Here is a 24356-nt window from a genome sequence, read left to right as displayed (position 1 = left end):
GGACAAAACTTGGGGTGAAAGACGGTCCAGCATCCTAATCAACGTCTCGCAACATTGCGCAGAACTTCGGTTCGGAACAGTGCCCTGGGGACCGATAGTCAGCTCAGAGGACGTCTTGGCACCATTGAGGTAGGAAATTCGGGAACCCGAGGACGCGGAAATCACTTAGGCAGAGTGTGTAGGCTCAGTGTCACCCTGCATGGCTCCTCTGCATCTCGTCGCCCGCATGTGCACGCGGGTCAGCTGTAAGGTGTAAGTGAGTTTGTGTGTGTGTGTGTGTGTGTGTGTGTGTGTGTGTGTGGTACCGGCTTGCAAAACATATAAAGCGTATGCGTCCTGTCCCTTCCGGACCATGGGGCCGACGATCAACAAAAGGGGAACGTTGTCGCCAGCTCGTGCAGAGAGCTCTTCGAAAACCAGACCTGCTCAGCCTCAAGAAGCCCTGTGTCGCGTTACAAAATCAAACCCACTTTCTTGCCTACGCTGTCCGTTGCATTGCGTCCGTCGTCCCTCCTCGAAACCTGGCAGCTCCGGCCCCTTCTTTATAACAGTCCCAACGGGCCGAGCCGTTGAACACTATTCGAACGGATGAACGGTTGGACTGAATTGATTAAACCGTCCCAACCTTGCGCAAGGTCTTCTATAATGAGAGCACATCCGACAAGCACGAGCTGCTGCAGAAGCATGACCAACACGCACACGACAGACGCCCGGTCCTACAACAAGCCGCGAACAAATCACATGGCGCTCAAGTTCTGCGACCACAAGTCGGTTTGCGGTTGTGAGGTTCGGATATCAGCGGGCAAGAGCCTATGCGACCGATGCGCCCAGGGTTTGTGCTGAAGGATTCGGTCTCGAGCGGAGAGGAGAATTGATTGCACTGGAGGAACAGCCGAGCAGCCGGACGAGACTCGTCATCGTCATCGTCCTTTACCGTTCTTCGGCCCTCTGCCCGAGATGCGACATGAACGCAAGAGGCAGTGCTGTGCACCACATCGAGCCATGTTTGTGGCCGGCCGTCTTGATACCTGAATACGAATCTCGGCTGCATTGCAATACCGAGGCAAAGCACAGCTTTACAGTTGCTGCGGTGCAACGACATGGGGAGGGGGGGGCAGACTTTCAGATGTCAGCAGTCATCTACAAGCATTGCGCATGCTGGACACGGCCACAAGCATAATCTGTAATAACGGTGGCGGCTTCTTTCGCCGGGAGGGGTTTTTCTCTTCTCTGGGTTTGGTTTTTGTCGGGGTTCCCCCCCCCCTCGTTTGGGGTGCTTTGGGAACCGTCGTTGTGTCTCGCATTTGGCGCAAACGTGTAGAGCTGAAAAGGGAGAAAATGAGATTCGAGTCCTGCGCTACTGTACACCACATAGATTAATCCATCTGCACATACATGCTGTCAAGACGCACCTATCGTTCCCAATCGACACGTCGTAATTGAGCTTATGAGATGATCTCTCCGTTCAAGTACGTAGAAGTCAGTGGGATCTCTGCAGGGATGCAGGTAGCCGGGATCGTGCTGCTGTTGCTGTTGACGCTTGGTTGGCGCACGACTGTCGGAAATCGAGAGGGCGGTGATGAGCTGTTAAGTTGTTTCTGCTGCGCAGAAACGAGCGTAGTACGATGTTAGGATCGACCGGGTGTCGCTGAAGATGACATCCCAAGAGGGGTGACAGCATCGGGAGAAGGAAATCTCAAAACAGAACATGAGGAACGGACAGGCGTAACGAGAAGTCGTTAGATGTCCTTGTTCACGAGATCTAAAAAGCGGCCCGTTCCTTTAGTACCTACCACCCTACCTACCTTTGACAACCGCACAGGCGAATCAGCGAGGCGAACCTGCCCTTCGAGTCGAATAGGCGTCCAAGGCGGTCGCCATTGGTCCGCCTACCTTGCGGCAAATAACAGCGACTGGCACGCCCTCCTACCTGTCTGGGTCCGGGTTAGACAATGATAACGAAGGGGCGACCGTAGGTAGGGAGAAGTTCATTTTAAAATGAACCAGGCACCCTCAACTATGTACAGAAGTCCGGTATTGGCGTGAAACATTTGGTGATGGAACACCCGTGTGTCGGCTGAATCTTTGCACAAAGATCTTGCTCCGAAACAATCAGTCACCAGCATCAATTACGAAGAGCTCGTCATTCACGAAACTGGCCGCATGCCAGTGCCGGTGCCATCGAGGAGCATGAAAAGTGAGATCATTTCGGGGTCGTATCATTCAAAAAACAGAGTATGTGCATCATCTGTCGGGTATGTATGCGGACATCTCCAAGTAGGTTTAAACTCCTCCAAACCATCCTAAAGCCCAAACAGTAAGTCTATGGCCAGAAATGAAGGCCATCCGGTGGCCAAGGCTCCAAGCCGCTTCACACGCGCACCGAGGAATAGTAAACCAGAAAAAGGAGAAAGAAGGCAAAAACAAATAAAATCTCTCCAATCAGCCTGTCCCCAGAGAATTAAAAAAAACCACCGGTCGAGAATCGAAATAAGTAAGAGTGACCAGTCAGTTGAATGACGAGCACCATGCCGACTTAGTTGAGGGCGAGGGCGACGAGACCGACGAGTGCGGCCAGGAGGCCGTTCTGAACAAGAATGCCAGAGCCGGCGCTGGCAGGTGCCGAGGGCACAGCGGAGCCTGCGGTGGGAGCAGCGGATGAGTCGGCCGATGTCTTGATGGGCAGGGCGGAAGACTTGGTCCAAGGAGCGGAGGCGGTCGGACCGGCAAAGCCAGTCGAGTTGGAAGCCGGGTAGTAGTACGACGAAGAGGACGAGGACGATGACGAAGAGGACGACGTCGTCGTCGAGGTGGAAGTCGTCGAGTTGATGGTCGGGACGATGGTCGACGTCGGCGTGTACAAGGGGCAAGCGGTGTTGGTTGGGTTGCACTTGGTGATGGTGACTGTCTTGGTTGTGGTCGAGGTCAGAGTCGTCGTGGTCTCATCTGCAGACTGAGCGACGGCGACCGAGGCGGCCAGGAGAGCAAAGACGCTGGTGAAACGCATTTTGCCTGGTTTGATTTGAACACGACGTGTTGTGGTTGATATGAGGAGTGATTGATGTTGAGTACAAGTCGACGTGTGACCAAGGCTGTTGAGATTGAACCGTGTGCGTGCAGTGCTGGCGTGGGCTGTAAAGAATGCAATGTCAAGGGACTGACAAGACTGTCTTGTCGGTATCCGTAAAGATGGATTGAATGAGTGTGGTGTGCAAGAAAAAGCACGAAGACGAAGAACAGTTGCAAGAGAATGAACGTGGGCACTGGACGCAGTGGTGAGGAGAGGCAACGGTGAAGAGACAGAAGCGAGGGTGTTAATTGTGTGGGAGGGGGCGGGCGAGGTATTTCTCCTTTTTGTTAAATCGGCCGAACAACCACGATGGCCCCCAGCAGACTCTTTGCTGGGCGTGGGTTACCGGACATCATGCCAGCGATGGTAACTTGTTTGTGCCTGTGAGGTCACGTCCCCTGCGCGGCCAGAGAGGGGGTGCGTGTGGGCGGCCAGTGGCCCGTGGGTGGGTGTGCCAGCGAGGACATGGGGCCCAGACCTCCCCCGTCTGCAGTGTGTTCGTACCCCAGGTACCTCACTAAGGTAGCTACGCTTTGCTCGGCCTTGCCTATTGCTTCTTCCTTGTGCGACATGGTACCCGTAGTGCATATCAACCGTACCGATGCCAGCAATGGGAGAGAAGGGCTGGACTGACCATGGATTGCCATGCTGCCGTGCTGATCCAACTGCCAAACTTGAGTGCTGAGAGATGAGAGACGCAGATCCTTGTCGTGGTCCCTGACTCTCTCTGGGGCCCTGAGGATTGGAATACACTAAGAATTGCAAGAGAGATGGTGTCACTGCTATGAGGCCTCGCTTGAGGGAGCCTGCCCCTGCTGGGTGCCTATGTGCCATGCTAATCGTCCCGGGGCCAGGCCTCGGGCTGAACGAACCAGAAGCAGCTTGTGAGTCTGGGCGAGAAGCGCTATGGAATCGTGTCCAAAATTGGGTATGACGGAGGGATTCCATCGCCGGGCGATGCTTAGCTGGCTGGCAATGCGCACCGTAACTGCAAGCACGACGGTGGACCGGTACTGCACTGCACGCGCGGGCTTGTGCTTCGGCGGCTTCGCTGACGGGACCTTGCCCTAGATTTTCTTAGCCCCCCTTGGCCTGCAACGCCCACTGGTTCGTGCCTGGGAGCCCCTGCGGATCGCCTTTCTCATCCCTGCTAGCAGTATGCAGGAACAGCGTGCCCTGCTGCTTGGGAAAACAACTCATCCGAACCTATGGCCAGTCGGAGGGCCGGCCAGAATCTCAAGGTCATTGTAGGCGCCAAAATGAGGTCGATGCTGCGTTGTTTGGTTGTTATATTGCGTGGTTGGCATTGTATCCGTACACCAACATGGCACAGGTCGAGATTTGGATCCCTCCTCCCCGGAACGTGGGCGACGTGGGACATGTGCTTGCCAATCGTTGCCTGTCGGACCTAAGGATTTTCATCGTCGTCTCATTGTTTACATTCCTCGCCCCCTCCCAAGGAGCAGCACGCAGTTCGTCGGCGCTGGAGAAGTCACTTGCTGGCCGCCACCCCCTCCTCGGCATCCAAGCCATCGCTCCGCCCTCCCGCCACGGCGTCGATGCGGCTTACTATCCGCTGAACGATAGGAACAGTTTTCTGCCTAAGGTGCGAGGCAGGCCCAGTGACTAGTTCGTCTTGAGTTGCTCGGCCTGTTTATTTCAGGATGACGCGTTAAAAAAAAAAGAAAAAGGAACGAGCTTTGGACTGTTTTCCAACGGTGCACGACGGCGACAGAGACACCGTCCGATGTGTCTTTAATTGGTCTCTGCCCGCAATAATACCGTGCATCGTTTAATGGTCACCGTTCGGCCGATTGTTGCGATTCAGGTCCCTTTTCTATGCTCGGCCATTTCAAGGTTCCACGACGTAGCGTCGTAGGCCAAGGTTCTCGAAGATCCTGCCTGCCATGGAAACATAAGCTGGGCTGTTCCTCGCACAGCCAATCCAACATCCTTGCCTTGAGCAACTATAAGCCGCTTCAAGAGGGATTCCCTGTCGATGGCGACTGTCAATTGACACAAGAAATGACCCCAATCATGGGGGACTCCACCGCCATTTCCCGTTTGAAGGGGGATGCGCAATGCCATGGGAGGTGACCAGTGTTTGTAGACCAGGGCCACGGGGATTGCCCGTCCGGCTGATTCGAACACGCTTGCAAGCGTGCATGTCCTCTCCCTTACGAGATGAGGCCAAGATACGTTCAAGTGGGCAACGATGAGTTTTGGAGGGTCAAAGGATATGACAATGATGCTCGACAGCAAACACAACCTCTCAACATGATTATCGTGAAAGCGATCGTAAGGAAAATCGATGGCACTACCCGGCACCGACAATTCGATCCGACAACAACGTCGTAGCAACCGGATCCAATGTTGTGTGTTTTCGTCCTACCGTAGCCTCTATCCGTAGAGGGGTCGGTTGGGTAAACAAGTGTCAAGTCGATGCCAGAGAGCCCGAGCGGTCCATTGTCGACGCTTGGTTGAAACCTTTCAAAACAACTGCTCGACTTGTTTCTGCCCTGTCGTCACATCGTGCCATTGTCGTCCCCCTCCTCCTCCTCTTCCTCCTCCACCGCCATGTTTGTTGTAACTGCGGCAGATACCTCTCTACGACGTGGTGAAATGAGGAGACAGTCCGTAGCAAGGAAGCCCTTGTTGCAGTTGCTTAGATGCCATGTCTAATGTTTCTAATGAAGTGCACAATGACTTCGATCAAGATGCAAGCTGCTCCAAAATAACTCGACCGACGATACAATCGCCGGGCTGACAGTAAAGTTTTGGTCACTCGCCGGTGAGTGCCGTTGCTGAGCGAGGTCAATTCGCCGTTGTGCTCCATCAGGCTCTGCAGTTGTTTGTGACCAGTGATGGGCCTGAGAACAACACCAATCGGTAATCGGCAAGCAAGCCAACGACAGGGAGAGGGAGAAATTCCAGTCCGACGTCGTGGCACAGAAGCAGTTTGGCAGGCAACTGCTTCACCGAGTCGGAGAGGCCGACGACCGGAATCAGCATCTGGTCCAGCCAGCTAGGGCCGACCGACCCCTCAGAGTTGGCTGTAGGGCCTCGACGCTGGAGTATTATAGTGATGATGCTCTTACCAAGTTACGGGATGTGGTTGGTGCAGCAGATTGGCTTGATGTAAGAGGCGGTCAACCTCTTTTGACGGTGAGGTAGTATGCAGGGGGGTTTGAAGAAAACCAGAGACAGAGACAGAGAGAGCATCACCAAGTGGCTGATTTTTAGCGTGCTGTGTCGGCTGTCGCCCCTAAGCGCGAGTTGGCGTGGTTCTTTCCGCGTTGGTATTGGTGTTGGAATTGGGCATTGTTGGTGCTGATCGCCCTGTCGCCGATCATCGCGCGTCGCGCTTTCCACTTTTGACCACCTCATCTTGCAGGTTTGCCAGCTCAACTCAGGGGCCACTCACTCCCTTCCAAGCAACCGTCCATCAGGTGCTGCTGCGCTGTCTAGCTTCCATCGTCACCACCTCCCTTCCTGGCAGCATCAGCATCGGGTCTATTTGGAAAGCACACGGACGGCTTCGCTGGATGAAATTACCCCGCCCCCGCAGTCCTCACTCCCTCCTCGATCTCAGGTAAGGCAAAGCTGCTAAAGAAGGTCTAACCGCACATGTTCGTAGGACGGTGACCTATAGTACCTGAACCTCCCACGACCCTTCGAGTTTCATCTGCGTGGAACCTCGCATCACCCGCCGCCGCTGCCGACTGACTTGCCTGCGAATCGCACCGTATCGGCCTCGTCTGGAACGCAGATACGTGACATCGAAAACCCTCAATCCACGGTACGTAATGCAAGGCTCCATTTTGTACCCTGCATATCCCGCATCATGCCATGTGTCCCCCGTCTGCATCTGCGTCTCCATCTCGATAACTCCATGAATCTTACGCATACTGTACGGATATTCGTAATGTACAGAGTACTCTTTGCTGACCGCGCCGGCCCCCTTTAGCTTCCCAGTAGCTGTTCCCTTCTTTTCTTTCCCTTCTCACAAGCTCTTCCCTGCAACTCGTCTAACTCCCGCACATCCCCCCGTCTCGAAGAACCCGAACATACAGTCATGGCGCAGTTGACTGCAACCACCTTTTCTACCGATCCAGCTCTCTGGATCTTTACCTCCCTGACCGCTGGATCCTCGCATATCGTCACCGCTACATCTCGTCTTGAAACCATCCTCCGCGCCAACCGCGTACCCTTCAAAGCCATCGACATTGCCACCGATGAGAAAGCCCGCATGCTCTGGGGCCGTCGTGCCGGCAAAGATGCCTCTGGTCGCCTGAGAAAGCTCCCAGGCCTTGTGCAAGAAGGCCTCGTGCTCGGCGTGAGTGAACCCCCTATTTCCTGACCTCCGTCTGTGTGGGGCCATTTGCTGATAAGGGCGCCCTTTTGTCCAGGACATCACCGAGATCGAAGAATGGAACGAATACGGCGAGCTCAAGCAGCACGTCAAGATCTACTACGACGAGTTCACGATCCCCGACATCAACAACAAGCCCAAAGAACCCATCAAAAAGAAAATCATCAAGAAGGTACCCAAGGGCACATTGTCGGGCAATGCCTCCACCTCCACCCCCGCATCCGCATCCGCATCCGGTCCCGCGCCTCCGCCAGCGCCTCCCTTGCCCAAGGCCGAGAGCTCGACTCCTCCTACGGCGAAAGACAAGTCTGTCGAGACACCCAGAGCCTCCACCGACAGCTCCTCCACAATCTCACACCGCTCTATCGCCGACGAGGCAGCCAAGAAGGCTAAGGAACTCCGGCTGCAGTCGCTACGCGATAAGGTCTACGGCAAGAAGGACGAAAAGTCTGCTGAAGACAAGAAGCCTGAGACCGATGCGTCATCTGTGGCTACCGCTGGGTCCGAAAAGAAAGTTGAGGTTGCGGCGGACGCCTCTAAGACACCAGAAACGCCCCGGAAATCTTCCGTGGCCAGTGCCAACAGCGCTTCCTCCATCCAGAGCGCCAAGCCCGCTGGCCTTCAGTCCCCGACCACAGGCTCATGGGGCGCCGTCGCCACAACCACTAACCCCGACACCCTGCGCGAGACCCTGCAATCGCCGACAACGGCCCGCTGGAAGCCCTCCGACGTTGACAAGCCCGTAACGGTGCACATGGGCGCCGCGGTGGCGTCTGCGTCACAGGAGGAGATTGCAGCGGTCGAGAATGCCGAGACCATCAAGGAGGAGCCCGACAAGGAGAACTCTGACGAGGATATCTCACAGAAGAAGGTTGCCGAGGTCGAGAAGGCGCAGGCCATCAAGGAGGAGCCCGTAAAGGAGGCGGCCGAAGACTCTACCAAGGCCGTCGTGCCGGAGAAACAGACGGCACCGAAGGAAATCCCTACGACCAGCAAAACCGAGACCGCTACGAAGACGCCACAGCCGGAGGATGACGACGACGACGATGACGACGACGATAGCGACGACAGCGACGACGGCGACGACGACGTAAGTGAACCCGAGACGAACCCGGACGAGGCTAAGGCGAAGTTGGGATCAGAGGCGAAGGAGGAGGAGAGAGAGGCAAAGGCAGCCGAACCAAAGTCTGACGGAGGGCCCAAGTCTGACGGAGAAGCCAAGCCTGCAGGAGAGTCCAAGAACGAAAAGTAGTGATGTTGCGCCGAAGATCAAGGCGAGAAGCTGTTGGGTGCCGTGGTGGAGATGATGGAATGTACGTACGCGTGTGATGGAGAAATCGGTATCCCCTCATCACACACACACACACACACAGGGCTATTTTACCCGGAATGGGGAGGGGGGGAGAGGGAGGTTGCTCATTTTCTGTATGGTAATGCGTATTTGCTTCTGGAGACGTCCATCTCTTCACAACTTCCTCCGCCACCTGGAAAAACACTCCACGAAAGAAATTCAATTTTCCCAAAGAAAAAAAGGGGAGGGGTGGTTCCCATCTCATGTATGCAAGCTGAACGATGCTACTGGGCTCGGTGCCATATCTGCAGTTTTTAGTACAATCCCTCATCGTCGCTCGCCGTCCCGTCCTGAAACCCGGCGATGGCCTTGCCCTTCCCCTTGCCCTTGCCATTCGTCACCGCAACCTCACTCTCGGACCCGTACTCGTCGTCACTGTCCAACGCCAAGGCTTTGCCCTTCCCCTTGGACGATGCGGAGACAGCCTTGCCTTTGCCCTTGGAACTACCCCTCGACATGGCCGATGACCCAGACACGGCCCTGAGGCCCGCCGCCGCGGGGCGTTGCTGCTGCTGCTGCTGCTTGTCCTTATCGGGCGACCCCTCGAAGCTAGCCCTCACACTCTCGTAATGTGCTAGCTCGCCGGCGCTCACACTCGGCACGAGCTCCTCGTGCGCCCTCATGAAGTCATCCTCGGTGACCATAACGGCGATGTCGTCAGGCGTGGCGTGGTGGTCGAAGAAGTAGGCCGTCGACATGGGTGGGCGCGACGGGTCGCGGTCCGCGTTGAAGTCGCGGATCTTGGCGTCGACGGCCGCCGCCTGCCGCGTGACGGCCTTGAGCATCGCATCGCTGCATAGGGCATAGAAGTCGGCGCCCGTGTAAGTGAAGGGGAGCCGCTGTGCCACCGACTGCAGTGAGACAGAGGGGTGGAGGGTGAACCTGGGGGAGTTGGAAGTGTTAGTGTGCGCACTCGTACGAAAGGCAAGGTTTCAGTCATGGATGAAAAACCTACTTTCTGGTAAGGGCCTCCAGGATCGTGAGTTGCTTGTCGTGGGTGTCGGAAACGCCGAGGTAGAGCATCTTGTCGAAGCGGCCGGGACGGAGCAGTGCGGGGTCGAGCAGATCCGGCCGATTCGTAGCGCCGATGACGAAGACGCCGCCGCTCGTGTCATCGCCGCCCGACATGCCGTCGAGCTCGGCGAGTAGCTGCGAGACGATGCGGTCCATGACGCCGCCGCTGTCTCCCTGGTTTCCGCGCTTCGGCGCGACAGAGTCCAGTTCGTCGAAAAAAACGACGCAAGGGCGGGCGTCGCGGGCGCGTTGGAAGACGCGTCTAACGTTGGCTTCCGACTCTCCAATGTACATGTTGAGTAGCTCGGGGCCCTTGACGCTGAAGAAGTTGAGGCTGTACTCCGTTGCGATCGCCTTTGCCAACAGGGTCTTCCCGGTTCCGGGGGGTCCGTAGAAGAGAATACCGGACCTCTTCTTCATGCCCTTAGCGAAGAGCTCGGGTCTCTCGAGGGGCAGCTGAATGGTCTCCGTCACGGCATCCTTGACGTTGTTCAGGCCACCCACGTCGTCCCATGTGACATTCGGAATCTTGGGGGCTCCGATGGCGCCCGCAAAGTTCTTGCGTGCAGCTTCCACAGCGACCTCGAAGTCGCCCTTGGTGACGCACCGAGCCATCGGTCCACCGGCCACTTGAAGATCGCGCACCGTGACGGCCTGGCCGGCGGCTTCTGCTTTTGATGAGATTTGCTCCAGCCGCAGTCGTTGTGCGATGAGCGCTCTGTCAACCACATCCACAAGGTCACCCGCCACCAACGCAGCAGTCTTGAGAGCCACGCCGTTGAGGTCTACTTCAGGGTCGAGGTTGATACCGCGATCCTCAATAATAGCCCTCAGTATGCCTTCGCGCTCAGCTTCGTCCGGTGCGCCCATCTCGAGCTCGTGGCTAAAGAGACCACGAACCCCATCTGGGACCTTGTCGACGTCACTGGTGGTGGCGATCAACACCCTCGTATCTTGCAAAACCTCCTTCAAGGTCGACACCATACGATCGGCTGTCAATGCCTCGACATGCTTGATCAGCAGGGCCGTGGTTTCCGGGCCGCAGCTCATCGCCCTTTCGGCCCTGGTCCGCAGAAGGCCTTCTGTCTTGACGTCGCTGCCGCTGGTCCCTGCCTCACTGAGGATGTCGTATGCGTCAATAGCGTATGTGTGCAGGCCAATATCGGCGCAAGCTTCCGACGCGACAGTTGCTTTGCCTATATTGCGGTGCGTGGCGGTAACAAGAACAGCAACTGGCGGCATCTTCAGATGTACTGCTCTGGGACTCGTGGCAGCGGCAAGCAATTCACGCAGCCGCCTTCTGAGAGGTGAGATGTAACGTTGATCCTGGTCAGGGAGCGTCAGCGCCGAGGCGCTTGGTGCTTTTGTGGGCATCTTCTTGACCCCGAGATAATAAGGCCAGGTGTTGCACTTGGTGGCCGGTATGCGGTTTGTGGCGAAGCCAGAGCCGTGCATCGCGACGGATGAGCTGTCGATGCATGCGACCCGAGCCCACAGCTCTTCGGACTGGTCATTGTCGGCATCGGATTTTGAAATTTGAATGTGGCCGACCTTGAACCAAGCCACTTGATCAAACCTTGACGACCCTTCTTTCGAGAGGGCCATCACATCATCCACCTCGGACCCGTTGCTGCCACTGGGCTGCTCTTGGAGTGCTTTGCCCAGTTGTGTGTCGATGGGTACGGCAATGAGATCCCCTGTTCGTACAAGCCGGATCTTCTGGGCAAAGTAACGCTTCAGACCACCAAGGACCGCCGACTGGTAAGCTCGTTCCGCGGTCACCGGTGACCGAACGTGCTGAATAGTGATGTCGCGGGCGTACGGAGGGCGCGAAGCGCTCGTAAATTTAGGAAGGGTCCCCTTTCCTTGATACGTTCCACGTTTGATGGGGGACAGTCGGAGATACGACGGTTCGTCGAGATTGGCCAACAAGATTGGAGAAATATAGGCTGCTGGACTGGATGGCTTCTGGAGTTGGGAGTCAAAGAACGACAGCCTGCGCTCGCCGTGCTTTGTGTTTGGTATCCGCGTGACTGGGCGCTGAGAGTATCCCTCGGGGAGTCCATAGACCCTCACGGGACGCCAAGTAGATTCCACCGGTTCCAGCGACGTGAAGCTCCCGAGTCCGAAGGCGCCAAAGCCGTTGGCAGGGGGTTCCTCGGCAGCCTCAATGCGTACCCAGTCTCCCGAGAAGCAACCGATCTTGGATAGGGACGCAATGTCTACGAAAACTCTAGCTTCGTCGTCGTCCTCGGGCGCTGGCTTCGGGTGAAGGAGGTCCACGGGTACGGTTCGAATCAGCCCCTGTGCTCGAAATAGCCGGCCCCGGGGCCGGTCTGGGCGAGCGGTAGTTGCAGTGTAGTTGGAAAATACGGAGGCAGGGGTTGCAATCCCGTTGGTTTTCCTCCCCCTTCCAATCGTCATAGGGGTTCCCGGCTGCATCGTAGACACACCACTCGCAGCAGTCGTAGGCAGTGTCGGCGCCTGCAAGGAGATCATGTCATCCATGGAGTCGTCGGAGAGATCGTCGTCTTGGTCAATGCCAGAAAGCTCTGACTCCTCCGTCTCAGTCACAGAGTCTATCTCGGTATTCGCAGCATCCGTCTTGTACCTATCCTCTGCAGCCGAGAAGAACTGATCGTTGGCGGTATCGTCCTCCTCGTCTTCAGGAACGCCGTTCAGGCTCCGGTTCGGAGGGATTGAAGGAGCGGCTTGGCCGCGCTTCGCTTGTACCCGCCCTCGCATCAAGACGATCTTTGTGTTCTCGGACAGAATGCCCTGGCTTACGGGCTCGCACAACATGATCTTTCCAGGGTTTGGCGGGATATGAGTGACTGGATGCGGGGGTAACGGGAGGGGGAAGAGGTCGCCCGAGTGAAGGACCCTCAGGCTGCCCAGAGCCACGCGCAAAGAGGAGATGAGGCGAACTTCGGAGGTTTCTGGAGCGGCGTGGCCTTTGCCGTTGGCGTTGCTCGGATGGTCGCGGTAGAAGGTACCCTCGCCTTGTTCCAAACGCTTCGTCAACTCGCTCTCGAGGCTCACGTATACTGTGTCTAGCGACAACGCAACGATGTCTAGTATCTGGATTTCGATGCCGCTGCGGCTACTGCTCGAGAGCTTTGACGGCGCAACCTGCTGGAGAATGGTCGCAAAGTTTTGCAAGGACAAGGACGAGGGCGAGAATTGGACGGTCGAGTGTTTGAGCGCCGTGGACTTGACTACAGGCACCACCGTCCAAGCGGTTTCGGTCGAGGACGGGGTCGGCTCCCAAGGGGCGATTGCGACATGGTGAATGTCATCGGAGCCATCTTCACGTGAGGGTGCTATGCGACAATGGGATCAGTAACTTGGTGTGAACATCCCTGGCGGATGGAGGCACATTCTTACCATCACGGAGGTGGGGGAAAAGGTCTATAAACAAGTCCTCGGACACAATGCCCACGTCGCCTCTCACATCATGGTCGTCCAGAACCAGCCTTGCTGTGATCGCGGGCTTGTCTTGACGACGTCTCCGCGACCTCCTCTTCCTCCTCGCTGGCGACGGCGGCGCAAGCTCTGAGGTAGTCATCGTATCGTTGGGCAAGCGGACCGGTTTAAAAGAAGCGGAGCGTGGCGCGCTTCAAACGTGCATCGCAGGGTGATCGGCGCAAAGATCCGAGATCGTGGAGTGAAGGGATGAACGGGCGTTAGAGCAGGTGCGAGCAATTGAGTTGGTATTCGGAAGAGGTCAGCCGGTGTATGTTGACGAGCCCATGTCGCGAAGTCCGCGTTGAGGAGCTAAGCTATGGAGGTACGGATATGGTCGGTATGGTCCCTGGGCCGGGCTGGGATCGGGGCCGTCTCGAGCTTCGGCTTGGAGAAGGTGTTAGGCCTCGGCATTGGACTATTGCCAGCTGCAGCCGGCACAACACAGCGACCCCCCCAACCACCTGGGCACCTGGGGTCCCCGCTGTGGCGACGCGGACAGCTGAGGGAGGTGCAGGTTCTGGTCAAAAAGCCCGAGCGGGGGAGCGTATGACTAAGCATATGTGCTCCTTGGTGCCAACCCCGAATAACGCCCGATACCAGGTCCGATTGCGCTCTGGAAGCCAATGTTTTTCCCCAGACTATTGGTCTTCCGCCTCGACACATGTGACTTGATACAGGGTCTTTTGTGATACAACCATCTCATCGTCTTGGTTCTGTCCAAAATAACATACGATGTTCGTATGATAACGGAAACCGAACTCTCGCACCAAGTATGGAGCTGAAGAGTCACAGGTAGCAAGTAGTACTGTGTGTTTACATATAAGCTATCTTACTGCGTTGACAGCACGAGAATGGGACATAGTGCTAATATTCGGCCATTTACTGCCGGGGGGTTCAAGTAAACAATTTTAACTGCTGGATCCGGTTTGGTTCCGCGCTAATAAATTCAGCGTTCTTGAATATGGAACAAGAGTCATCGGCAAGAGACCAAAAACGAGCATAGTTGTCGTGTTTATTAATTTGTCGATTTACCCTCCATCGTCACACTACCTACATCCTCAAGCCACATGCACGGGCTGATGCATGCAACCCTTTGTAAATATGCTAGTCCCTAGGTGATCAATTAATTGGCCACTGGCGACTTTCCGTAACATATGCCGGTCGATGACGAAGGAGAAAACTCTCCGTGTCGGCATCGGCACCACCCTGGAAACCACCTTGGCCAGCTCCGAGCAAACAACACACAATGGTGTTTGTTTCGTCGTTCTAAGACAAGTGCGGCGGCCAAGGATGACGACACAGCGCCATACGCGCAGAAGCACAGTATCTAGACGGGCCCTTATAACTTCTAATACAAGCAAATGGAGACAGAAGAGGTACCCAACCGTAGCACACAGGCTCTTGGCCAGTGTTCGCAATGTGGCTACCACAAAGCCTGCTGTCATCTTGCCAAACTGCGCCTCTTGCTCGGAAGCAAAGTCCAACTATACTCACACTGGATGACGACCCGTGGGCGTGGGAACTTGTCTCGATGAAGGTGATTTGTCGAGGAAGCAGAATCGAATTGAGGGCACAGAAAGGGAGGACTCCGCTTCCTCTATGCCGTCACAGCTGGGTTGCCCTGGGGTAGCTGGCACCACCGTGCTTAAGTCCTTGCCACTATTTTCAGATAAAACAATGATATTTTGTTGAGCAAAGTTCATTACAGCCGCAGTAAATGAACTAACTATATGATTGGCAGACGAGGCGCGATACACCCATCCTCCAACGATGCAGTACGTATTATGGCTCGTACCTAGCAGGGTGAATGTTGTGTACGGCAACAAATGCTTCACGATGACCGTTGGATACCCGCTTTGGTGATGCTGTCAGCATGGGTACATCCACTTCAATTCCATGATGCTTGTTTTCCAAGACAGAAGGCGGGATCGTCACATGCTTTTCCCGCTCACAGAACCGCAGGGTCCAATCATCACCTCCCATTGAGCAAATGCTCCGAGTAACAACACAGCAATGACGCAAGCGGGGCTCCTCCCTGCTCAAGCCACACCCTCAGCACCTATCCCGTACCTACAAATACCAACTCACGGACACACTAGTGTCTCTGGCCCGACAATTGTGAGACCGTAGCCGGCGACGTTTGGCCCGTTCTTCAGCGCCTCTAGGTCAGGACAACCGCCAGCCGCAAATGACAGGGAGGCAAGCAGGCGGACATTGGCTACTGGGGGGAGGACTCGCAAAGTCTCCCACTGGCGGCGGCTGGACCTCGTGGGCGTAGACAACAACTGCATTCTTCGCATTTCGGATGGGATGAGCTCCTCCGATCTGATGTGACGTTGACAGGGTCGAGACCGCTGCCATCGGCCCGCATTTGACCAACCTCATCATCATCATCATCGTCGTCAGCCCAGGGGTTCACGACTGGCTGCAATGTTCGCATTGGCCAGCATGATTTTCCTGTTATCTCTGTCTGCCCCCCCCTCCCGCCGTGAATACTGTACTTGGCTTGCCTCTCCCCTGTTATTTCACCAGCCAACCGAACCGTTCTGGCTGCTCTCCCGCACTCCGCCTAGTGATGTTAGTGTTCTGATGCCTATGATTACACCCCTAATTTACCCTCTCACCCCTCTCCCCCCCTTCATCTGGATCTGCGCTCTACTTTCTTGGACCGCATCGACTGCCCCCCTATACTGCCTGTCGATTTGACATGCAACTTTCCACTTCAATTGCCTTCTTCCCATCTTCGTCTCGCATGCTCTTGTTGTCGCGCGGAAGAAAGCAACCACGTCTACCCTTTCCAGCCGCCGAGTCCTAGCGAACGTCGACACTTCGCGACTCTTGCGACGCTTGAGAGCCTCCTTCGCGGCTGCCAACACTTCCCAACGAAATGGGTACCCTTTCCGAGTCTCCGGTTCGCCACCGAGACCGATTACACGACAAGGGCGTCGCACACACCGCCATCGAGTTTGCCCAGCAAGCCGAGAAGTTGTCGCTCCAGAGCCACCAGAACAACGATTCCGAGGTCGCCGTCGAAGCTCGATTCGTTACACCCCAAGACCCTATCATCATCACATCGGAGGGCAACAGGCTTCCAGGTGTGCCGCTCGTCGAGGCGCACAAATTGAACGTGCTCAAGGAAGAACTTGAAGATGGTCCTGCGGTAGTCAAGATCAAGCAAGGGAGCGACACTGAAGAAGAGATCGATACCGGCAAAGAAGCCTCGAATGGACAGGAAAGAATCATCTCGCTACCCACAGACACGAACGGAAAATCGATACAGAAATCGGAAGAAGGCTCCCTTCGTCGCCAAACGCCGCCGTCACACACCAACCCCTTATTCCCCCCCCTGCCCCTTTACGGGCCACCGTCATTACTTCGCGACTTGCATTGTATGGTGTTCCGCATCTCGGCCTTCTTCTTGAGTTTGGCTTTTCTTGGGGTCATTGTTCTCGGTGCACTCTTCACAAGCATACCGCCGCTGTGCCGCCATATTTTCTACCGTTTGACTCTGCAGAACCCAGACAAGAAGAGGCCGTTCTTCGAAGAGGAAGCGCGCAGGGCCAAAGTGCGCGAGGAGGAAAACCGGAAATGGAAGCGTAGCAACAGCCTGGACAACGACAGGGAGATCGCTGATGAATTCGTCCCTACGGAAGGCGGGCCCGATCCGATAGTCTGCGACGTTGGATACTACGCTCGTCGCGTCGGCCTCGATGTAGAAGAGTTACAAGTTCAGACCGAAGACGGATTCATCATCGACCTGTGGCATGTATACGACCCCGAAGAATACACAAGAATGAGCGAGGACGACAGATCAGACAGGGGGCCCCAAATATTCACCCCTTCCAAGAAAAAGCTCAAAGACCCCAGCCAGAAGCGCAAGTTTCCCGTTCTGCTTATGCACGGGCTTCTCCAGAGCTCAGGGGCCTACTGCACGAACGACGAGAATTCGCTGGCATTCTACCTCTGCAAGTCCGGGTACGACGTCTGGCTTGGCAACAACCGCTGCGGCTTTAAGCCCAAACATGCCTCGCTGGAGTACAATGACCCGCGAATGTGGTGCTGGAACATTCGCCAGATGGGTGTGTTTGACCTGCCGGCGCTGACCTCGCGTGTCCTCTACGAAACCGGCTTCGGGAAGATTGGCTTGATCTGCCACTCTCAGGGCACCACCCAGACACTCGTCGCACTGGCAAAGGAGCAACGGCCAGACCTGGGCGAGAAGCTGACGGTTTTCTGCGCTCTGGCGCCGGCTGCCTACGCCGGGCCCCTAATCGGGAAGATGTACTTCAAATTCATGAGGATCATCACGCCGGGCATGTTCCGTTTAATGTTCGGCATCCACGCTTTCATCCCCTTCATGATGCAGATGCACCAGCTTCTTCACCCCAAGGTCTACGGGTGGCTCGGGTACAAGGTCTTCTCCTTCCTGTTCGACTGGACGGACACGAAGTGGGATCGCGGCCTGAGAGACCGCATGTTCCAATTCGCACCTGTATACGTCAGCGCCGAGTCCATGCGCTGGTGGCTCGGAAGAGAGTGCTTTGCGAGACACAAATGCATCCTCTCCACCAAAGAGGACGTCCGCGCCGAGGAGAAAGAGGACCATATCAACGGAAACGACTGCCACACTCTCCGGGCCGATGACGCCGACGGCCTGATGAGTCAGAGGACCTTGGACGAGCATACCCGTAGACCCAAGGGGTCGACGGCATGGTATAACGAACAAGCGCCACCCTTCGCCCTCTGGGTCGCCGGGAACGACGACCTCGTCGACGGCAAGAAGCTCCTCCGGAGGTTCGAGCGAGGTCGCGAGCCGCATGTCAACGTGGTGCACAGCAAGGTTATTCCCGAGTACGAGCATCTTGACGTCATCTGGGCCATGGACGCCCCCGAACAGGTGTTCAAGGAGGTCCGCGAGGTGCTCTGGAAGACCTGCGACGCAAGAGACGAGTGTCGCGTGCCCAAAGGATGCGAGGACGTCAAGCGGTGGACGCCAACGAACAGGGTAGCGAACGGAGAGTCGGAGGAGAGCCAGTCCAGCAGCGACGATGCCGAGTAGAGGCCGGGCACGATGTTGTAGCGACGGATGATGGGTATAGTCATGCCGGATAGAATAGGTGCGCGGGGTTTGTATATACCATGCGTGGCAGATACACGTTGGATTCCCAGTATCGCGTAGGAGTCGGGGCGTCGGGCACTGGGTTGCACATCAAGCATAGCATACATATGAGTAATGGTAATGACCGGGTATAGACGCGGGCGAGAGTTTCGAAGAGGTGGATACACAAAGCTAGACGCGATACATAAATAGTTGAGAACATGCCTCGTTTGGCTATGCGAATGAATAATGTATTCGCCTACGTCAACCCAATCAGGCGGATGGACGGCTACATGCGTTGTGCTCTTGCTCAAGCCACGGACATTCTTCTTCTTCTTCTTTTTCTCCTGGCCTGGAAGAGCTCATGGCCATACCTGACGGCGGCCAGCACCAGGGCAAAGGCCAGGATACGAATGTTGGAATCAAATGCTCTGCGGTAGCGAGGCTTGTCGTCTTCCTGGAAGAGCTGCGCGCCATAGATGGCCGCGATGTTCGCGCTCATGATGATCCTGGCCGGTCTGCTCAGCGGGCAATCCAGACGAGACGTTACAGCACACACTACTTACATTGCCATGGCCAAGGACCTCTCCTCGGAATCGTTGCAAGTCAGGGACATCCACGTGATGTTGAGGGGATGGGGAAAAGAAGCGAAAATCTGCGTCCAGACGACGCCGAAGTATCGGATGCCGCGGTTGTTGATCTTGGTGAAGATTCGGTTGAGAATGTAGCCGAACATATGCATGCCAATCGCGACGATGGTGGTCTCTCCCCGTTTATTACTTTGAATTTAACCGTTAGTCGGAGTCCCTTTTTCCGCAACGGACAGCTCCCAAAGACTTACAAGCGATCCGACACCCAGCTGAAGGCAAACGACATGGGGACTTGGAGAAACAAGCCCACGGCGGCGAGCGCGTTGCTCGTCAGCGAGGGGAACCCGAAGCTCCTGATGATGGTCGGGCCGTACGTGTCGAATCCCCGGAAGGGCCCGTTGTTTCCGAGCGTGATGAAAATGTGTACCCAGATCCGCCAATTAGAGAACTGCAACGACCTTGTCAGTATAGACACTCCCTTCTCAAACGCGTTTTTGACCGCGGGCTCGACTCACCGCCTTCTTGAACGAAGCGAGGCCGATGTGTTGCCTCTTTCTCTCCTTGTTGGGGTCGTCGAGCATCACACGCGTCTGCAGGATATGGAGCTCTCTCGCGGTAAAGACGTTACGCCGCGGGAAGAACCAGCTGTGAGGGTTGTGGAATGCGTCCGGGAGACAGAAGCCCAGGATCACGCCGCTGGCCATGGTAAAAGCCCCTATGATGACGAACAACCAGAACCATCCTGGGTAGCCCGCGACGCCCTTCATGTGCAGAATGCCGTAGGCTATCAGCTTGGCCGACGCCTGGCCCAGTTGGTTGCCGAAGAAGAACACCATGACCCGCTTTGCCGTCTCCTTGCGGGTGTACCACGTCGAGAGCGTCCAGAGCCCTCCCGGAATGTATCCGGATTCCGTGACGCCGAGGAGGAATCGCGTCGCGAGGAAGCTCGCGTAGTTCTTCTGGAACGCTTGAAACGTGCTGACGGAGCCGAACAGGAAGAGCTGGAGGGTCAGCCACTTGCCCGGGCCGACCTTGTAGAGGATCATGTTGGAAGGGATCTCGAAGAGCACAATTCCCAACGACAGCAACTGCTGGCCGACGTTGAATTGGAACTGCGATATTCCCACGTCCTCCATGAACGAGTCTGTGATGGCGTTTGCGATGTTTCCCCGGTCAAGCTCTGCGCTCATATGTCAGTCTCATAGCCCAGGGAGTTTGGAGGCGGGGTCGCTTGAAAGAGCTCTTACGCAGGCAGAAGAAGCCGAGTGTGAGGAGTGGCATGATGATGAGGTCCAACCTGGGGTGTTACGGATTGTTAGAAGCCTCTTTGTGTGTGAATAAAGTAGTGAAATCTTTTTTTTGATAACTCACTTCCATTTCGCCTTCTTTTCCTCCTCTGGCGTCCAGTCAATGTCAAGAACGTCAACCTTGAGATTGTCGTCTCAGGTGATGGTTGCATGATGCTCAGGTGCCGCAAGATCTTTGGAGGCCATGGTTTCTGTCAGACGAGAAGACGAATCCCGCATTGGCTCAGTTAGGTGATGTACGACTGGCTGGACGGGATCCTTGAGTAACTTCGTAGTAGAAGCTCATCAACACGTCGTGATCGAAGTTTGTGAACAGCGAATACCGTTGACATGGAATGGATGTGACCGGCTACAAGATATACGCAAGCCACGAAAACGACTTGTTGTCTCTGGAAGTAAAATCTCGTCTTTCGGGATATTCCAGACATATCCTCCCTTTCTGGCCCTTCCCAGACTGAGCAACAGGCGGTTGAGCACAAGAGAATTGCGTGCTTTTATGCGGGTCAGGAAGAGTCGGACTGAATCCGACAAAGCCCATCTACCATATGTAGGCTTCGCGTTACTATCACACCTTTTCGGGATCGGCACTTGGTGATGTGGGCGGAAACGTTTGACTCAGACGGGGGATCGATATCTGCTTCCACTTCCTAGGAGACCGAGCTCGTGACTGCACATGGACAGCCCTACGCCCTGTTTGCACTCGTCCGAATCAACAATCATCATAGGAGTCAAATTAGACGATACACTGTAGAATATTGCAAACTCTGCTCCCACGCAGATCTAGGCAAGCTCGGGGTTGTTTGTGTACGATCGTAACGGGACGGTGGGCTCAGATCCGGTGTCTTATTCCCGCAAGAATATGCTTAATTCTGGTTGACAGGATCACGCCATCCTCTCGGTGGATTTGATCATCAGAAAGATACAGTGCCATTGAGGCCCGACGTCGGTAGACTTCCGGCTGTGGGGAAGGCCACTCGACTCCGGCCGAGCGATTGACAACTATTTGGAGAATGAAGGAGTAGAAAAGCAGGACCCCGAAAGTCACATACCAACTACGTACACCTCTAATCGATTCCTACTCTACACCACCTGCGCACCCGGCCTCACCGCCATCAGATAAGAATGAAGACGCTCTCCGATGACGAGCTCCGAGGCCTGACGGGCCAGTACTTTGCCCCCAAGGGCCTGTATCAGTACACCAAGAGCCTGCCGTTCCTCGGAGACTTGAAGTGCGATACCTCAACGCTCGTGGCAGGCCAGTGGACCGAAATCATCACCGAGTACACAATTGGTGCCAGCGGGCTCGCCGACGGGGCTTGGATCAAGGGCACATTCAAGTTCTACTCTGACTGGGCCCTTTTCCAGACCTCGGATCCCAGGCAGGACAACTATGTCTCAGCAGAGTACATACCCGGCCCGCTGCACGATGGCCAGACGCCGGCGACGGTGCAGTCGCTGGCCGTTCGTTTCGACCAGAAGGGCCACGAGAGACCCTTCCAAAAGGCCATCATCATCGACATCGTCGACGGTTACATGAATCCCGGCGACAGGATCACCGTCCGCATCGGCGACAGGCGTTGGGGCTCGCGGGGCACACGCGTACAGACCTTTGTCGAGGACGAATTCTTGATGAGATGGTACATTGACCCTGTCGGAACCTCTCGGTTTGCGCCGATCAAGCCAGACATCGCCTTCTCCATCAGACCCGGACCCGTTGCTCGGGTCAAGGCCATCACGCCTCGCCTTGTCAGAGCCGATGTGGCGTTTCCCATCCATATCCATACGGAAGATGTATGGGGCAACGCGACGGCCGATCTTGACGGGCTGGAGAGTCGAGTGACCGTCAAAAAGGAAGATTCTTCTGATGCAGTGTGGGAGCGACGTCTGTCCTTGCCTAGCCAAGGCTGGACCGTTGCCAACGATACCGTGACTCTGGATTCGGACGGGGACTACGTGTTGTCAGTGACGATCTTCAACCACGAAGGTTCCGTCATTGAAACACAAGAGTACATCTCGGTCGAATCGTCGATTCCCATCCCTCGGCCACTGTACGCAGACCTCCACGTCCACTCAGACGACACCGTCGGCACCAAATCGACAACGTACAACTTTTCATACGCACAGCAGATTGCCGGTCTCGACGTCGTGGGGTACACAGCCAACGATTTCAACATCACCAAGGAGCGCTGGGAGAAGACGCTCGAGATCATCAAGAGGGTCAACTCCCAGGGCGAGTTCGTCGTGTTCCCCGGCACGGAATGGTGCGGGAACTCGGCGGCGGGCGGGGACCACAACGTCGTCTTTCTCGACGACCCGGAAACGAGCCGTCCCGAGTTCCCCTTTGACAAGAACGGCAACGTGGCGCGGAGTTTCGAGTGGAACGAAGATGGCCCGGCCGAGCTCTTGCCGGGCGCCTGGCCCCTTGACGAAGTGTACGCTACCTACGCCCACTCGCCAGAAGCGCACCTCCTCATCCCCCACGTCGGCGGCCGGAGGTGTAATCTAGCCTGGCACCATCCTCAACTGGAGCGTCTGCTCGAGATCGGCAGCGCGTGGGGCCTGTTCGAGTGGCTCCTCCGCGACGCCGTGACCCGCGGATGGGAGCTGGGGGTTTCGGCCAACTCGGACGAGCATCGGGGCCGGTGCGGCGGAGGGGTACCGGGTACGGCCGTTTTTGGCACGAAGGGCGGGTTAACCGGCGTGCTGGCCGATAAGCTGGAACGCGGCGAGGTCGCGAAGGCGCTCCGCGGGCGTAGGACGTTTGCCACAACAGGAGAGCGACTCGTGGGCCTGGTCAGCACAGGCAATGGCGAGCTTCAGGGTGACGACGTGACTGTGAAATTAGGCGAGTCTGTGGCGCTCACATATCGCTTCTATGGTTCGGGCGGCTTCTCATCGGTCGAAGCTTGGGACGCCAGTGGGCGAATCTTCCATCGCGACCTCCAACAGGAGGCATCAGAACACGCGGATGGGTCGACACTGAGAAAGATCCGTGTCAAATGGGGCGGCGCGCGCGTCTATGACAGATACCGTGAGGCAGTCTGGCAAGGCTCGATCCTCGTTCCCGGCGCCGTCGTCACACATGTGCAATCGTTCGGAGGCGTGTCCGACAACGGCGAGGACGTTGTGAAGCGGGTGTCCGATTCGCAGGTCATCTTTGACACACGCACAAGCGGCGACTTTGATGGCGTTGACATTTTCCTGGCCGAAAATTCTGGCGTACCTTCGACCATCAGAGTGTCGGGACACTTGGGCGGATATGTCAAAGTCGGCGACGTTCTCAAAGGCAATCCACACAAACCCCAGCCGCAGTTTGACCTGGTTGTAAGCAATGAAGAAGCCGTAAGGCCGGGTGGAAGAAAAGAGGACATCCACGGTGGCGCAGAGCTCTTCATCTCTGTCGAGAGCTTGCTGGATGTGCCGCTGCCCAGGAGAGTTGAAGGTAGATTTCCGGTGACCGGTGGCTCTCCTACCACCGGCCACAGCCGAGCTGTTTACTTTGTTGGAAGGGAGCACTCAGGCGGCAAGGTCATCACCAGCCCCATGTTCATGAAGAACAAGGCGAAGTAGCTTCGGAGAAAAACAGAGAGCTGGTGGGTGCCTTTCGAATCATAGATCAAAGCTTAATATAGAACACCGCAGCGACTGTGTTGACGCAAGATTAACTCGGTTCTTCCATCATGCTATACCTGACACATGACGTTAGCCTATGTAGCAATTCAGCCACCGGAGACATCTCAAGACGATACTCAACTCAGTCACGGCAATTCCGACTTTGAGTCGGCCGAAGGTAGCTTAATCGAGCCCTCGCGACCCACCTGGATAGTTGTCGAATTGTCCAGACTGAGGTCCTCCCCTCCCCCAAAACCCTGCAACCGCGCTGGTCCTTGGAGTCCCCATAACCACGCATAACCTGACTTAGCCCAAAAGAGACAATTCTCATCCCCGCAATTGCGCAGATAACCTCTCTCGTACTACATAAATGAGCAGAATGTTTCCACTAGCATCCACCTCCCCATCTTCGGATGCGGGCATCTAATCTCACAACTGGCCCTCTGGCGCAACGGTAGCGCGTTCGACTCCAGT

The 24356-nt window shown here is 56.0% G+C and overlaps 7 protein-coding genes across 7 annotated transcripts; 4 read left to right on the top strand and 3 right to left on the bottom strand.

The window, feature by feature from the left end:
- Positions 1–2536: 2536 nt before the first annotated feature.
- Positions 2537–3007, bottom strand: CH63R_00996 (uncharacterized protein; the record flags this gene model as incomplete). Its single annotated transcript, XM_018295971.1, has 1 exon — positions 2537–3007. The coding sequence occupies one exon, from the start codon at positions 3005–3007 to the stop codon at positions 2537–2539; it is 471 nt and encodes a 156-aa protein (XP_018164333.1).
- A 1387-nt stretch (positions 3008–4394) lies between these two features.
- CH63R_00995 (uncharacterized protein) lies at positions 4395–4700 on the top strand (the record flags this gene model as incomplete). Its single annotated transcript, XM_018295970.1, has 1 exon — positions 4395–4700. One exon carries the CDS (start codon positions 4395–4397, stop codon positions 4698–4700), a length of 306 nt encoding a protein of 101 aa, XP_018164332.1.
- Positions 4701–7145: 2445 nt separating this feature from the next.
- Positions 7146–8694, top strand: CH63R_00994 (uncharacterized protein; the record flags this gene model as incomplete). The annotated part of the gene is made up of 2 exons (XM_018295969.1): positions 7146–7406; positions 7480–8694. The coding sequence occupies 2 exons, from the start codon at positions 7146–7148 to the stop codon at positions 8692–8694; spliced, it is 1476 nt and encodes a 491-aa protein (XP_018164331.1).
- A 353-nt stretch (positions 8695–9047) lies between these two features.
- Positions 9048–13375, bottom strand: CH63R_00993 (Peroxisomal biogenesis factor 6; the record flags this gene model as incomplete). Its single annotated transcript, XM_018295968.1, has 3 exons — positions 9048–9675; positions 9749–13130; positions 13195–13375. 3 exons carry the CDS (start codon positions 13373–13375, stop codon positions 9048–9050), a joined length of 4191 nt encoding a protein of 1396 aa, XP_018164330.1.
- A 2787-nt stretch (positions 13376–16162) lies between these two features.
- Positions 16163–18334, top strand: CH63R_00992 (Sterol esterase; the record flags this gene model as incomplete). The annotated part of the gene is made up of 1 exon (XM_018295967.1): positions 16163–18334. One exon carries the CDS (start codon positions 16163–16165, stop codon positions 18332–18334), a length of 2172 nt encoding a protein of 723 aa, XP_018164329.1.
- A 349-nt stretch (positions 18335–18683) lies between these two features.
- On the bottom strand, positions 18684–20244 carry CH63R_00991 (Alternative sulfate transporter; the record flags this gene model as incomplete). The annotated part of the gene is made up of 5 exons (XM_018295966.1): positions 18684–18891; positions 18940–19152; positions 19215–19411; positions 19479–20143; positions 20211–20244. 5 exons carry the CDS (start codon positions 20242–20244, stop codon positions 18684–18686), a joined length of 1317 nt encoding a protein of 438 aa, XP_018164328.1.
- Positions 20245–21392: 1148 nt separating this feature from the next.
- CH63R_00990 (uncharacterized protein) lies at positions 21393–23840 on the top strand (the record flags this gene model as incomplete). Its single annotated transcript, XM_018295965.1, has 1 exon — positions 21393–23840. The coding sequence occupies one exon, from the start codon at positions 21393–21395 to the stop codon at positions 23838–23840; it is 2448 nt and encodes an 815-aa protein (XP_018164327.1).
- Between the last annotated feature and the right edge of the window lie 516 nt (positions 23841–24356).

The sequence above is a fragment of the Colletotrichum higginsianum genome, chromosome 1 (assembly GCF_001672515.1).
Source record: "Colletotrichum higginsianum IMI 349063 chromosome 1, whole genome shotgun sequence".
NCBI classification, from domain to species: Eukaryota; Fungi; Ascomycota; class Sordariomycetes; order Glomerellales; family Glomerellaceae; genus Colletotrichum; species Colletotrichum higginsianum.
The sequence above is the reverse complement of the archived record's forward strand: the minus strand, read 5'-3'. Positions and strand labels throughout refer to the sequence as shown.